The sequence below is a fragment of the Mauremys mutica genome, chromosome 1 (genome assembly GCF_020497125.1).
Source record: "Mauremys mutica isolate MM-2020 ecotype Southern chromosome 1, ASM2049712v1, whole genome shotgun sequence".
In the NCBI taxonomy this organism is placed as follows: Eukaryota; Metazoa; Chordata; order Testudines; family Geoemydidae; genus Mauremys; species Mauremys mutica.
The window spans coordinates 208,247,235-208,260,014 of record NC_059072.1 but is presented as its reverse complement, the minus strand read 5'-3'; the positions used below and the strand labels follow the sequence as shown (position 1 = coordinate 208,260,014).

The 12,780-nt window shown below is 39.9% G+C and overlaps 1 protein-coding gene across 1 annotated transcript in view; it reads right to left on the bottom strand.

The window, feature by feature from the left end:
• TRAPPC10 (trafficking protein particle complex subunit 10) overlaps nt 1-12,780 on the bottom strand; it is a 90,548-nt gene that overhangs the window by 35,873 nt on the left and 41,895 nt on the right. Inside the window, exons 9-13 of the mRNA XM_045002616.1 lie at nt 12,188-12,302; nt 10,731-10,807; nt 6,625-6,716; nt 5,077-5,217; nt 3,827-3,939 (exon numbers count right to left, since the gene is read on the bottom strand). Coding sequence (XP_044858551.1) covers nt 3,827-3,939; nt 5,077-5,217; nt 6,625-6,716; nt 10,731-10,807; nt 12,188-12,302 — 538 coding nt within the window. The remainder of the gene's footprint in view (nt 1-3,826; nt 3,940-5,076; nt 5,218-6,624; nt 6,717-10,730; nt 10,808-12,187; nt 12,303-12,780) is intronic.

Sequence of the window (12,780 nt, the reverse complement as noted above, 5' to 3'; positions counted from 1 at the left end):
CCCGTGGGGATCAATGAGTGTCTCATGACTCTTTGGCTCAAGCCTAGTAACAACCAATATGCCACGGTCATCAGCACATAAGCCCCAACACTCTATGATGAGGAAGACAATAAGAAGCAGTTTTATTGAACTCCTGATACAGTCCTCACCACCACACCTAATGCCGACAAACTCATCCTCCTGGGAGATTTCGATGCCAGAGTTGGATGAGATTCCCATCTCTAGAAAGGCCCAATAGGCAAAGAAGGGGTGGGAAATGTAAACCCCAATGGCATTCTCTTTCTCAGCAAATGTGTGGAGCATGACCTGCTCATCACAAATACCATCTTTAGGCAGAGTAACAAATTTAAGACCACCTGGAAACATCCTCAGTCCAAACACTGGCACCTCCTTGACTATGTTATAGTCAGACCCCGAGACTATACCAACATCCGTATAACATGAGCTATGAGAGGTGCCGATCATTGTTGGATAGACCATCGATTAATGAGATCAGTCATGTACCTGCAGCTTGCTCCACCACACCACAAACACCCAAAGACTAAACAAATGTGGTACAACATCAAAGCACTTCAAGACCAAGCCAGCCACGAGACGTTCCAGCAACATCTGTCTGAGAAACTCTCTAACCTGCCTGACAACATCATTAACATTCAAGAGCACTGGGATCAACTTAAAAACACCATTCACAATGCATGTGCTGAAACCATAGAACATTCCACTCATCAGCACCAAGACTGGTTTGACAAAAACGAGGAAATCCTAGCATTAATTCAACAGAAAAGAAATGCATTTTGTAACTGGCAAAATTATTCCTCTACCAAACGAAAACATGAGGACTATCATCTGCTTAAAGCCAAAGTAGGCTGCATGACATCAAAACAAGTGGTGGCAAGAGAAGGCCTCTGAGATCCAGGATTTTGTAGACCCCGATGACATGAGAAGCTTCTTTCAAAGCAACAAAAGCTATATAAGGGCCAAGCTTCAAAGGCCCAACCCCCTTACGTTCTCAGGGTGGCTCCACCCTCCATAAGGACAATGCAGCTATTAAACAACACTGGAAGGAGCACTTTGAGAGCCTACTAATCCACAGGCCAACCGTCTCCAAAGACACCGAGTTTATTCCACAATGCCCAGCAATGGAACACCTTGTTGATCCCCCATCTTTTGAGAAAGTCTGGCATGCGATCACTCAGACCAAAAAAAAATAAAAAAAAATCACAAGGCTCCAGGCCCAGATGGCATCCCAGCTGAGGTTTTTAAAGCTGGTGGAACAATGCTCCAGCACAAACTTTGCCAACTCCTCAACAAAAATCTAGACCTGCGAAGACATTCCACCTGACTTTAACAATGCTAATTTGTTACAATATTCAAGAAAGGGGACAGAACTTTGTGTGGGAACTACAGAGGTATTGCTTTCCTCTCCATCACAGGGAAGATGCTTGCCCGGATCCTACTAAACTTCCTCCTCCCCCTTTGCCAAGGAACTCCTCTCTGAATCACAGTAGGGCTTCAGGCCACCCCGAGGCACAATTGACATGACCTTTGTGGCACAACAGATTCAGGAGGAGTGCAGAAACACCAGATCATGCAGAAAGCAACATCAGCCATGTTCATGGCATTCATCGACCTAACCAAGGCCTTTGACTATCAATCGTGATGCCCTATGGAAGGTGCTATGTAGGTTTGGCTGTCTATGGAAATTCATTTCTATCATCAGACTACTCCGTGATGGGATGATTGCCACCATTTTGTGCAACGACTCAGAGACCGAACCATTCACCATTTGCTCCGGTGTCAAGCAGGGCTGTGTCACTGCTCCAACACTCTACTCCATTTACCTTGCCGTGATCCTGATTCACGACTGCCATCCTAATGGAATCAGGATTGAGTACTGTATGGATGGCCAACTCCTTGATCTTCAATATCTCCAAACAAAATCTAAGATCACGAGAATTGGCATCACTGACCTACTGTATGCAGATGATTGCATCATTCTTGCACACACAGAGGCTGACCTGCAAAGCACCCTAAATCTTTTTGCAGATGCCTATCACACCCTGGGTCTCTCTCTCTCTCTCAACAAAAGGAACACCAAGGTACTTTACCAGTCCTTACCAGCACAAACTACTCTTCGTACTCCACAAATCACCATCAGTGGAGAACCCCTGGAAAATGTGGACCATTTTCCGTACCTTGGCAGCCACCTCTCCCAAACAGCCAGCACTGACACAGAAATTGAATACAGCATCCGTTGTGCCAGCACAACTTTTGGAAGACTACTCAAACAAGTCTTCAATGATAGGGATCTACAAACAGATACCAAGATCTTGGTTGACAAGACAGTTGTCATCCCCACTCTTCTCTATGGATGTGAGACCTGTGTAACCTACAGATGTCGTCTCAAGTGAATGGAGTGGTTCCAGTAGCGCTGCCGCCTCAGGAGGATTCTCAGGATCAGCTGGGAAGACAGAGGTACTAACATCAGCGTTCTCTCTGCAGCCAACATCAGTAGTATAGAAGCACAGGTAATGAAACACCAAATCCACTGGGCTGGCCGCTGTGTACGTATGCCTCATACTTGCCTCCCGAAACAAGTACTCTTCTCTCAGTTAAGTCAGGGAAGAAGGGCTCACGGAGGGTAGCAGAAGTGTTTCAAATACATACTTAAAAAGGGAGGCATCAACCCAACAAACTGGGAGGACTTCGTGTGGAACAGAACATAGTGACGCCACACCATACACCAAGCCACAGCTCACTTTGAGAACAGATGTGCTCATGAGACAGAGAAGCGACAAAGGAGGAAAGAAAGGGAACAACACTCCAGCCAACAACTACGTCTCCTCCAAGATTACACCTGTCACTTCTGTGGGAAAACCTGCAGGGCCAGAATTGGGCTCCTCAGCCACTTAAAAACTCACCAATGAACCCCCTTGGCAGACATCATCCTCGTACTGAGGGACAGCCGAAGAAGACAACAGACAGAACCTAACTATGTTGCAACCAAACAAAAAGCCATTGGGCATTAGCAGAGTTAAAGAACGCTTAGGTCACATCTACATGCAACTATTGATTAAAGCAACTGGGACCATGTTACCACCAGACAGTTTCATACTGGTTTCTGCCCTTCTGGGGGCAAACTTGTGCAGGAGCATGTGTGACTACTGAAACAAGCTGAAACTAAGGGGATGAGAAGGTGAACAAGAAATAACAATATGCAGAAAAAAAAAGGGATATATATCAATAGACCACAAACATTTGAAAAACAATAGGCAGGAAACATTTGAAAAAACAAAAGACCTTACCACATGAGCAAACTGCATAGCTATAATTCAGTACCGGTGGAACTTCAGTAGCTGAAGCAGTGCTGGGAGTTGTAGCGAGGGGAGGGGGGGCAGACAACACTGTGGTAAAAATGCCAGGGTTCTGTCTGCACTACATCTTACACCACTAACACCAATGCTCCAGCAGCAAATTATAGATACAAGATATGCTAGTGTAGATGCAGCCATAGAAAAAAACACAGGACTATTATAGTAGAACTGGAGGAAAAAAATCACTCAAAAGTACCCCCAAAACACACACAAACATATCCCTAAAAACTTTTGAGGGGCTTGAGGTGAGAGAGGTGGAAAAAGATCCCGATTTGTCAGATAAGTGAAATTAAATCAAATTAAATAACTGAATACATGTGGGATTGTGGTCCAGAAATTACACACAGAGCAGTGAGCTCTGATCAGAAAGACTTGCTATCTCCTTTCAAAAAGAAAGGTTAAAGATCTGATCAGCTGAAATACTATGGTCAAATATTTAAATCTAGTCTCACCTTTGCCCTCTGTTTGCTGGTTGGCAAAATTTAAAATTTCTTGGCAGAAGTGCTGGCGCTCATCTTGTGTTAAATGATCATCACTGGCTAAAAGACTGCTTGTTTGAAGATAGCTGACACACCACGTTAAGGAACTGAGGGGAAAGGACTACAATCCATTTCAGAACACTTTGGCGGGGAAAAAAATGTGATTAATTTTTGTGTTACTGTTTTCTACCCTCCAGATACTGGATAAGCTGCTTTAGCATCAACAGAAATTCCCACTAGAAAATAAATAGAAGGGTTCACTATCACTAAAGCCCATTACAGAAGCATCTTTTTATTTTACTGCAGATTATCTAATAAAATGTTATCCACTCCACTTACTAGATTTTGCTATATAAACGTATTACTGACTGGAGGAAAATTCACTTGCTCTTTATTAACCACAGATAAATGAACTGCGTGGCCAAAATATTGATGCATTACATTACACTGTGATAAAAATTAAACTTTAAATAAGCTCTAGCATTTGATTAAATTCTAATTTATTGGCGTGTACCATAAATTTAGTGCACAGATCTCCGCTCTGGGAATCCGCCAAATGTGATAGCAGCACTTACCATAACTAATCATAAGAAAGGAATTTATATTCTCTTGGAGTACTGGGGGTACAAGGACTTGCTGCAGTACAGTATTCACTAAGACTACATCATCATTAGCTCAACAGCATTTTTTGTAAGAACACATTTTGAAACATATAGAATAAAAATTTCAAAAGTGCCCAAGTGACTTGGGAGCCTAGGGCCCATTATTAGAGGAGACTTAGGCAGCTAGGGCCCTAAATCTAACTGAAAATCAGTTGGACTTAGCCTCCAGTATGTTAATGTGTAGGCAGAAACTGTGTATAGTGTGATGTTTATTGGACCAAAAATAAGTAACATCATACAAACTTTAGGGCCAACATACCCTTGTCTACAAGCGCTAACAGAAAATGTTTACACTAGATTTGTTAGTCTAGTATAATGCGTCACATGATCTATGCTTTATTAACTCTGTCACAAGGACTCAGATGAGTCAAACATAAGAACAACCTGTATAAAGAGATCAAAGACATTGAATGGACTGTAGAAAAGTCAACAACAGCTTAATCTCATTGGCTGCTGACTGGACTCTCTCTAGCCTCACATCCAACATATTTAGGTCAGAAAATATGCATGTCAACAGTACTCCAATCTGAATTTTCCAGGTTTCTTTATTTTAGAAGATACTTTTCAATTTGCCCAAGGTGTTTCTGACATTCTGCTAACTGCTTTCTTGTATGTGTGATAAGCAATGCCCAGCCCTCAGCAAGGTAAGTTTTTAGCGCTCCTTGAAGATAGACCTCTGCCTTCTGTGGACCCTTCTTCCTCCTGGAAAATAAACAATAAATAGTTTGCAACTGATCTAGGTATAACAGAATGTCATGGACACAAAACTTCTCTACATATACCCCAAACTTCTAGCAAGTTAACAAAACTGAAAAAGCAGCCATTTTTGAGATATACGCATTGAATATGCACTTGACAAAGTATTGTAATGGAAGATCATGCTATTAATTCCAAAACCGTATATCGGGGGATTGCTTATGCATATCAACCAAAGCCAAAAGTTGACTTTTAGTTAGAAATACTACACAGTGACTACACAAAGCATTCAAACAAATCTGTCTTGGAAAACATAGGAATCAAAGTCAAGGTTCTCCCCCTGCCAGCCCATTGGGGTTCATTAGTGTGATGCAGCCGTCTCATTTTTATAATTAAAAACACACTTATTCAACAAGTTCTAAATATACTAAAACTGAAAGAAAAAAAAAGGAGGAGATAGACCATTTAATTACAAAATAGCTCTACACGATCCCTATCTCATGTCCTTCGGGCCAAAACCTGAGTGAATTCATGACCCTCATATGATGGCTGGAAGGTCTGATTAACTATGATGGAGAAACAAGCTCCAGTAGAACACCGCCCTACTCTGAAACTACCTGAAATGTACAATGGGAAGCATTAATAAAATCTCTTCAGCAGAGCTTAACTGCACATTAGTTTACCTTCCAGTGTAATTTAATGTTGCGCATATTGCAATTAATAATAAAAACTCATATTACACATATAGTACGTGTTGGAAATCACATTAGAAACCATGCCTGAAAGCTTTTTAGCCTAGAGTAGGTGCAAGGGATATGGCGATCAGCCAGTTAATAAAAAACAAAAAGGAAGGAGGGCTCAGAGCCAAAAATTCACTACTAACTGTTTACTCAGCACATGTGGATAGTTATCTTTATTATTTCCCCACTCCACCCCACCCCCAAAAAGGGGGGGGGGGAAATCACCTAACCACTGTTTTAGAGGCCTTTGATATTAAATCCAGCAGCATAAATTTATTCTATAGTTTGTTATTTGGGCTGTAAATTGTTGCATCCATTTTCTGTGCAGTTCTTAACTATGGAACTCATTGTCCTCCTGGGCACAGCAGAGCCTACGGTGATTTTTCCTAGTTGAAGAATGTAGGATGGCTAGCGGTCGGACTGCTTGATTATTATTTTGGGTATAGTGGTTTGGCATGACAGATTATTAGTGTATCTCGTTAGTTTTTTGTATAATGTATTTTATTGCTGAAAGAAAACCTATTTAAAATACTTGTATTAATCATACCTGGACTATTAAAAATATTCTATTGTTAAATGCACCTTTCAGAATACAGTTAATTTCCCTTAGGGACTGTGTCCAAGCTTTTCAACACTATGGTATTTTTAGAAGACTTTTTAAAAATTCATTTACATATAAAATTCTGCCAAGTCCTTTCCAACAAGTTTAGCCGAGCGAATTCTTCCAATATTTGTGTACATTTCAATGGTGGCATGGGACAGATCCTGTTTAAAGGTAAAGAAACAAGAATTTAACAAGTGCAAAACATGGAACAGAAAAGAATTCATTCTTGAACCAAAAACCCCAATGAACAGTTCAAAGTGAACATAATTATATGCTGATTTTCATATAGGATTTTGCTTAGCAGTTGCACACAGATACTTCACAAGGGAAATGCCACACAATTATGATAGTTTATTTGAAGGGACAATCATCATCTTAAAATAAAAATGTCTTGAAACAAGTTATTACTACTACAACTGAAAGAAATTGGAAAAAGGATTTGGGGGGGCAGATTTTCTACACCTGGGAAAACTTTGCATCTAAGTAACCATCACTGTTTTCCCTGTATAATCAGTAACCCTCTATGTCGGTATTACACACAGCAAAAGAGGAAAGAAAAACATCTTTTGAAATAGGACAATGAGATTTTAATACCACAAAAACTGACAGGGATTAAGGGCAGATGTAGTATTGAAACTACTTCTAACTCATTTTTAAAGTGACTACGTTTCTAGGTGACAGTATTCTGTTATCCTCTAGGCTAGATTTTTGTGCATCCTGTTCACATTTATCAGCTCATTACAAGTTTGTACAAGAGAATTGTCATTTGGGTTTTTAATCAAACATTATGCAGCACTACTTGGAAATGTGTGCATGTACTGCTGGAGTGAAAGATCATGTAACTAGTCCTATTCTGAAATAAGTTTAATCTGAATGAGAGAGCAGGGGCGGCGCTAGGCATTTCGCCACCCCAAGCACGGCAGGCATGCTGCGTTCGGCGGCTTGCCTGAGGGAGGTCCGCTGGTCCCGCAGCTTCGGTGGACCTCCCGTAGCTGTGCCTGTGGGAGGTCCACTGAAGCCGCGGGACCAGTGGACCTCCCACAGGCAAGCCGCCGAAGGCACCCTGCCTGCAGCCCCCGCGGCGCCAGCAGAGCACCCCCCGCGGCTTGCCGCCCCAAGCACGCGCTTGGCATGCTGGGGCCTGGAGCCGCCCCTGTGAGAGAGGAACCTCAATCAACAGGTGCAATTCCCAAACAAAGAACTAAGGCCTGGTCTACACTAGGGTGGGGGGTTGAACTAAGGTACGCGACTTCAGCTATGCGAATAGCGTAGCTGAAGTCGAACTACCTTAGTTCGAAGTACTCACCCGTCCAGACACCGCGGGATCGAAGTCTGCGGCTCCCCCGTCAACTGCGCCACCACCGTTTGCGGTGGTGGAGTTCCGGAGTCGACGGGAGCGTGTTCGGAGTTCGAACTATCGCGTATAGATTAGACGCGATAGTTCGAACTCCGAGAAGTCGAACGCTACGCGTCGACCCGGCAGGTAAGTATAGACCTGCCCGAAGAGTTAAAGTTGTACATAGATATATTTTGAAACATTTATCTAGTTAAATAGTTTGAGGCACTCTGCTGGAAGACAAGCAACCCTTGAGCCCCATTCCCTGCACAGTCACAACTTGCTGGTCAGTCTCCTTAGCTCTCCATCCCTTCCCCCAGCTAAATTTCTAATATGGCTACAGACCCCTCTCCTTCACAAACACATTAACCAGAAAACCACCACATATATCACACGTTGGCAACTCCAACTCCTTCAGTCTCCTCATCCACTCTGGACCACGGATACCAACATTTTATATCATTCTATCCATATACAGGCTAGAAACACAACCCTCCCTTCCTGCTATGTTCAGCAACATTTCACCTCCCACATAGTCTAAAGACAGTCTCTCTCATTCAACATTTCACAATTAAGATCTTCCCTGTGGAGTCTCGATATACAGACTAAAACCCCATCTTTCTCTCATTAACATCTCATGATGGTTTTACCCCACCCTACAGATGAGGTTCTCAAACTTCATTCCACAACCCCCTTCTGACAACAAAAATTACTACACAATCTCAGCAGGGGGGTACAATGCCTGAGCCCAACTAAGCCCCGCTGCCCTGGGTAGGAGGGGGAGGGTGGGTGAGAGGATCTGAAGCCCAGCCTGTAACCCCACACAGTGGGGCTTGGCCTTTGGCCCTGGGACCCAGCAAGTCTAATGCCAGGTGTGGCGACCCCATTAAAACAGTTTGAGAACTGCTGAGATAGATCAAACATCCCTACATTGTCAATTGTAGACATACTGGCTATAAACATCTCAGTTACATACACACAAAAAGATAGGAGCCAACATGTGTGTAGTAGATTTTACACTTGATATGAAAAAGTTTCTGAAGTTGTTGAGACTTGTTAATCTCTGTTAATTAGGACACTACAGAATCAGAGAAAGTAGTTCATGGAGTTGTAGCTCAGCATTTTCTGACTTTCAAAATTTAAAAACCCTACAACATTACTTAAAGTGTATATGAATATTTCAAAATGTTTCAACATCCATAATTCCTAGTTTTAGTTGGAAAATTCCTTACTTTTCTAATTTTAATTAAATAGATATTATCTAGATATTGTGTTGTCAGTAAATAGAAAGGTCTCATTATAAAAATATGAATGTGCTTCAATTTCAAATTATATTTATTGTTGCAACTGAGGTTGGAAATATATACACTTTTACAGTGTGCATTAATTACTTATTTGAATTTCTAATGCATTCAAGTTCTGTGTAGCCAGAAGCACAAAGGAATTTCACTAATGTAACTTCCAAGCTCTGCAGGCATTTATTTAGCTTACAATTTCTTAAATTCTGCAAGATCTCAGAGATTAGAGACCTTTACAAAGTTCTCAGAAGTTCAATTCAAATTTTTGCATTGTCATTCCAAAAATTTATTAGTTTACTAATTTGCATTAGATCTTACTGAGAAATAATGTAGAACAGCAAATTTGAAGTGTTTAGACCAAACCCTTTTTGAGATACTTTTACAAAATTGAAAAAAAGAGCACAAGTTTCAAAGTCCCATATTTTAAAAGTGACTCATTCAATTTCCCTCAACTTCTTCCATATCAAATGTCACTGGCCTAACAGTATGTACAAGTTTCAGGCACAAGGGAGTTTTTTCATAAAGAAAAAAAATTGGGTGACGTGAAAAGTCTGACTTAATACTAAGTAGCTTACAAATATAACTACAGAATTATTACTGTGGCTCCATAATAGAGAAAAGGAGATACCACATTACAAACAAACAAGTTATGATTCTTTAACATACAACTAAGGTCTTGATCATTCAACAAGACATGCTATCTCCAACCCTTACACCTATGCTGAGTGTCATCAGTTTCAATAGGATTAACATTATACTCAGGAAAAAAAATTCCATTTAAGATCATAGCTTAAGAAAATTTCCTGAAAAGCTGGATGCAAACATCAGACTGTTTCCTGAACAGATCTAATTTATCCATCATATAATCTAAGATCAGAATAATATATAGTTTCTGAAAGTATGGCCAATTTTTTTTTTTTTTTTTTTAGAACATATGACGTTACAAATCCATTTACATCCCCATTGTAATAGGTATTCAAGTTAAACCAAAAATTTCAAAACCTTGTGACTAATGTTAGGCTCCCAACTCCATATTGTGACACTAACTAAACAATAGTGTGCACATTTGAATGTCAGGGTATGTCTTCACTACTGGCCGTATCAGCGGGCAGCGACCGATCCAGCGGGGATCGATTTATTGCATCTAGTCTAGACACAATAAAACAACCCTCGAGTGCTCTCCCGTTGACTCCTGTACTCCAGCTCGGTGAGAGGCGCAAGCAGAGTCGACGGGGGAGCAGTAGCAGTCGACTCACCACAGTGAAGACACCACGGTAAGTCGATCTAAGTACGTCAACTTCAGCTATGTTATTCACGTAGATGAAGTTGCGTAACTTAGATCGATTTCCCCCCCCCCTGCTCCCCCTGTGTAGACCAGGCCTCAGACTGCATAAGTGCCAAAATATAGATTTGAGACCTTAACATTAGGTACCCAAGGTTTGAAAATGATGGCCTTAACCATTCTATGAATATACATAACAGGTTCACCATTTTCTGTATGTATATTTACTACAGTGTAAATACTTTTACGCCATACTTACTAAGTAGTGTTTTTCAAAAGCTTCTACAGATGATAAGGCCTCCTTGAGTTTCTTATAAGGACTTTGTGCGGTGTTGGCTTCAAAATAAAGTGAAAAAGATACTGACTTACAAACAGATTTTTGTTTTAACATGCAATAATCAAATGTAGAGAGAGAACAACATTATTTTTATATTATGTGTTACAGTTAAAGATGGTCCAGACTATTTAGGTAACAATCCTGTTTTTTCAAATTCTAAATTAAAATGTCTAGTTAACAGCATTAATTTTACTAACCACTACATGTTGCTCCAGTCAAAATTCAAATGACATTACAGCAGCTAAGAAAACTTCCCTACACTGTTTTAAAAATACTGTTCTATATCACATTCACCAAAATCTGTCAGAACATAAAATTATATTTAGATACTCCCCTGTATCTTAACAAGGTTAATACTTCTCATACTTACCCATTTTAGGATTTATAAAAAACAGTATGAGAAGCTTCTGCACTTTATATTAGAGAGACAAAATAGGTGATGTAATGTCTTCTATTTGACCAACTTCTGTTGGTGAAAGAGCCAAGTTTTTGATCTTACAGAGAGCTCTTCTTCAGGTCTGTACTTTATATGGTATTTTAGTCTCTCAAATGACTTTAAAGTATTGCATTCTACTAGAAAAGTCTGCAATACTGGAACTTAAAAAAAGTTGTTTGGTTTAACGTCTTTATGTCACTCCAAACACTTGGTGAGGAAAAAAAACTACCAACTGCAGCAAGTCAAAAATTATAAAAGGGAAAACTCGCTTTTAATGGAATTGCAGTAGACTGCATATTGCTGGATTCCCTTTCACTCATTATCCCACCTGCAAAAGTAGAATTACATCTCAGCATTTGGCAAACAGTACAAATACACTAATTGTACCAGTAGATATTTAACATATGGATTTTTTTCCATTAATTGTTTAGAGATTCAGACTGATACAGAAACAAGGCCAACTAAATCTACGTGGTGCTGACTAATACAGTACAATGATGTCACTTTATAACCCTAGTTATATACAGGGTATACAATATCAGATAAGGATTCTTCTGTTTCATTCTCAAACTGAATTTTAATTTTAAGGCTTGTAGCAGGAGCAGCAATAGAAGTATAATTCAGAACCAAGAGTGATCAGAGATGTCTGCTGTGGCACCTCATAATGTTGATAAATTTAATATATAACTGGGAAAGCCACACTACGCATTAAAGGGTTATAATTAATTTTTTTTTTAAAAATATTGAAATACACACACTATACCACTCAAAGAACATATGCTCCCCCTTTTCCCTTCACCCCCACAGTATCACATGTACATTTATCCACCTACAGAACAGGATTTAATTCTGCCCATCTAAAGAGCTAATCTAAGACGGAAGCCACCACATACTTAAACAGATAGCAAGGTATTACATAAAGTATATATGTTTTTGGTAGTACCTGTTTCAGGGCGCTCTGCTCCCAAGCCTGCTAACAGATCAACTGTTCTGTTAAGATCTTCTGAATTAGGTCCCTTTTCTGACACAAGTCCACACAGGTAACCAAGGGACTTTAGCTATGGAAATAAATACATGCCATAAATATTTGTTTCAAAAAGTTACGAATATCCATACAAAAAGCCTTGCTAACAAAGGTCTTCTACATCATGACTCCCAACAGATCGGTACAGGCTGTTTTGATAATAAATACTATTGTCATATTACTACACTTATAAAACCTTTATTAAAATTATCTCCTCAAGGGACAGACAGGAGAGCCTTCTAAAAGTGGCGTAGCATTTTACTTGAAAAGCTGAAAGGAATCTTATTTAAGACTAAATTATATTTACAAGTCAATAACTTTTGGTATTAAAGACATTAAAATGTAAACACTCAGCACTTATTTTTATAACACACCTGATATATCAATACTTATTAAATCCAGGGGTTTTGGGTTTGTTTTTTTTTAAATGTATAGAGAACAACTTTGATCTACCTGGCAGTTACTAACAGACAGGTGCATTTAAAATACCAGGTTTATAATAGTTAATTAGT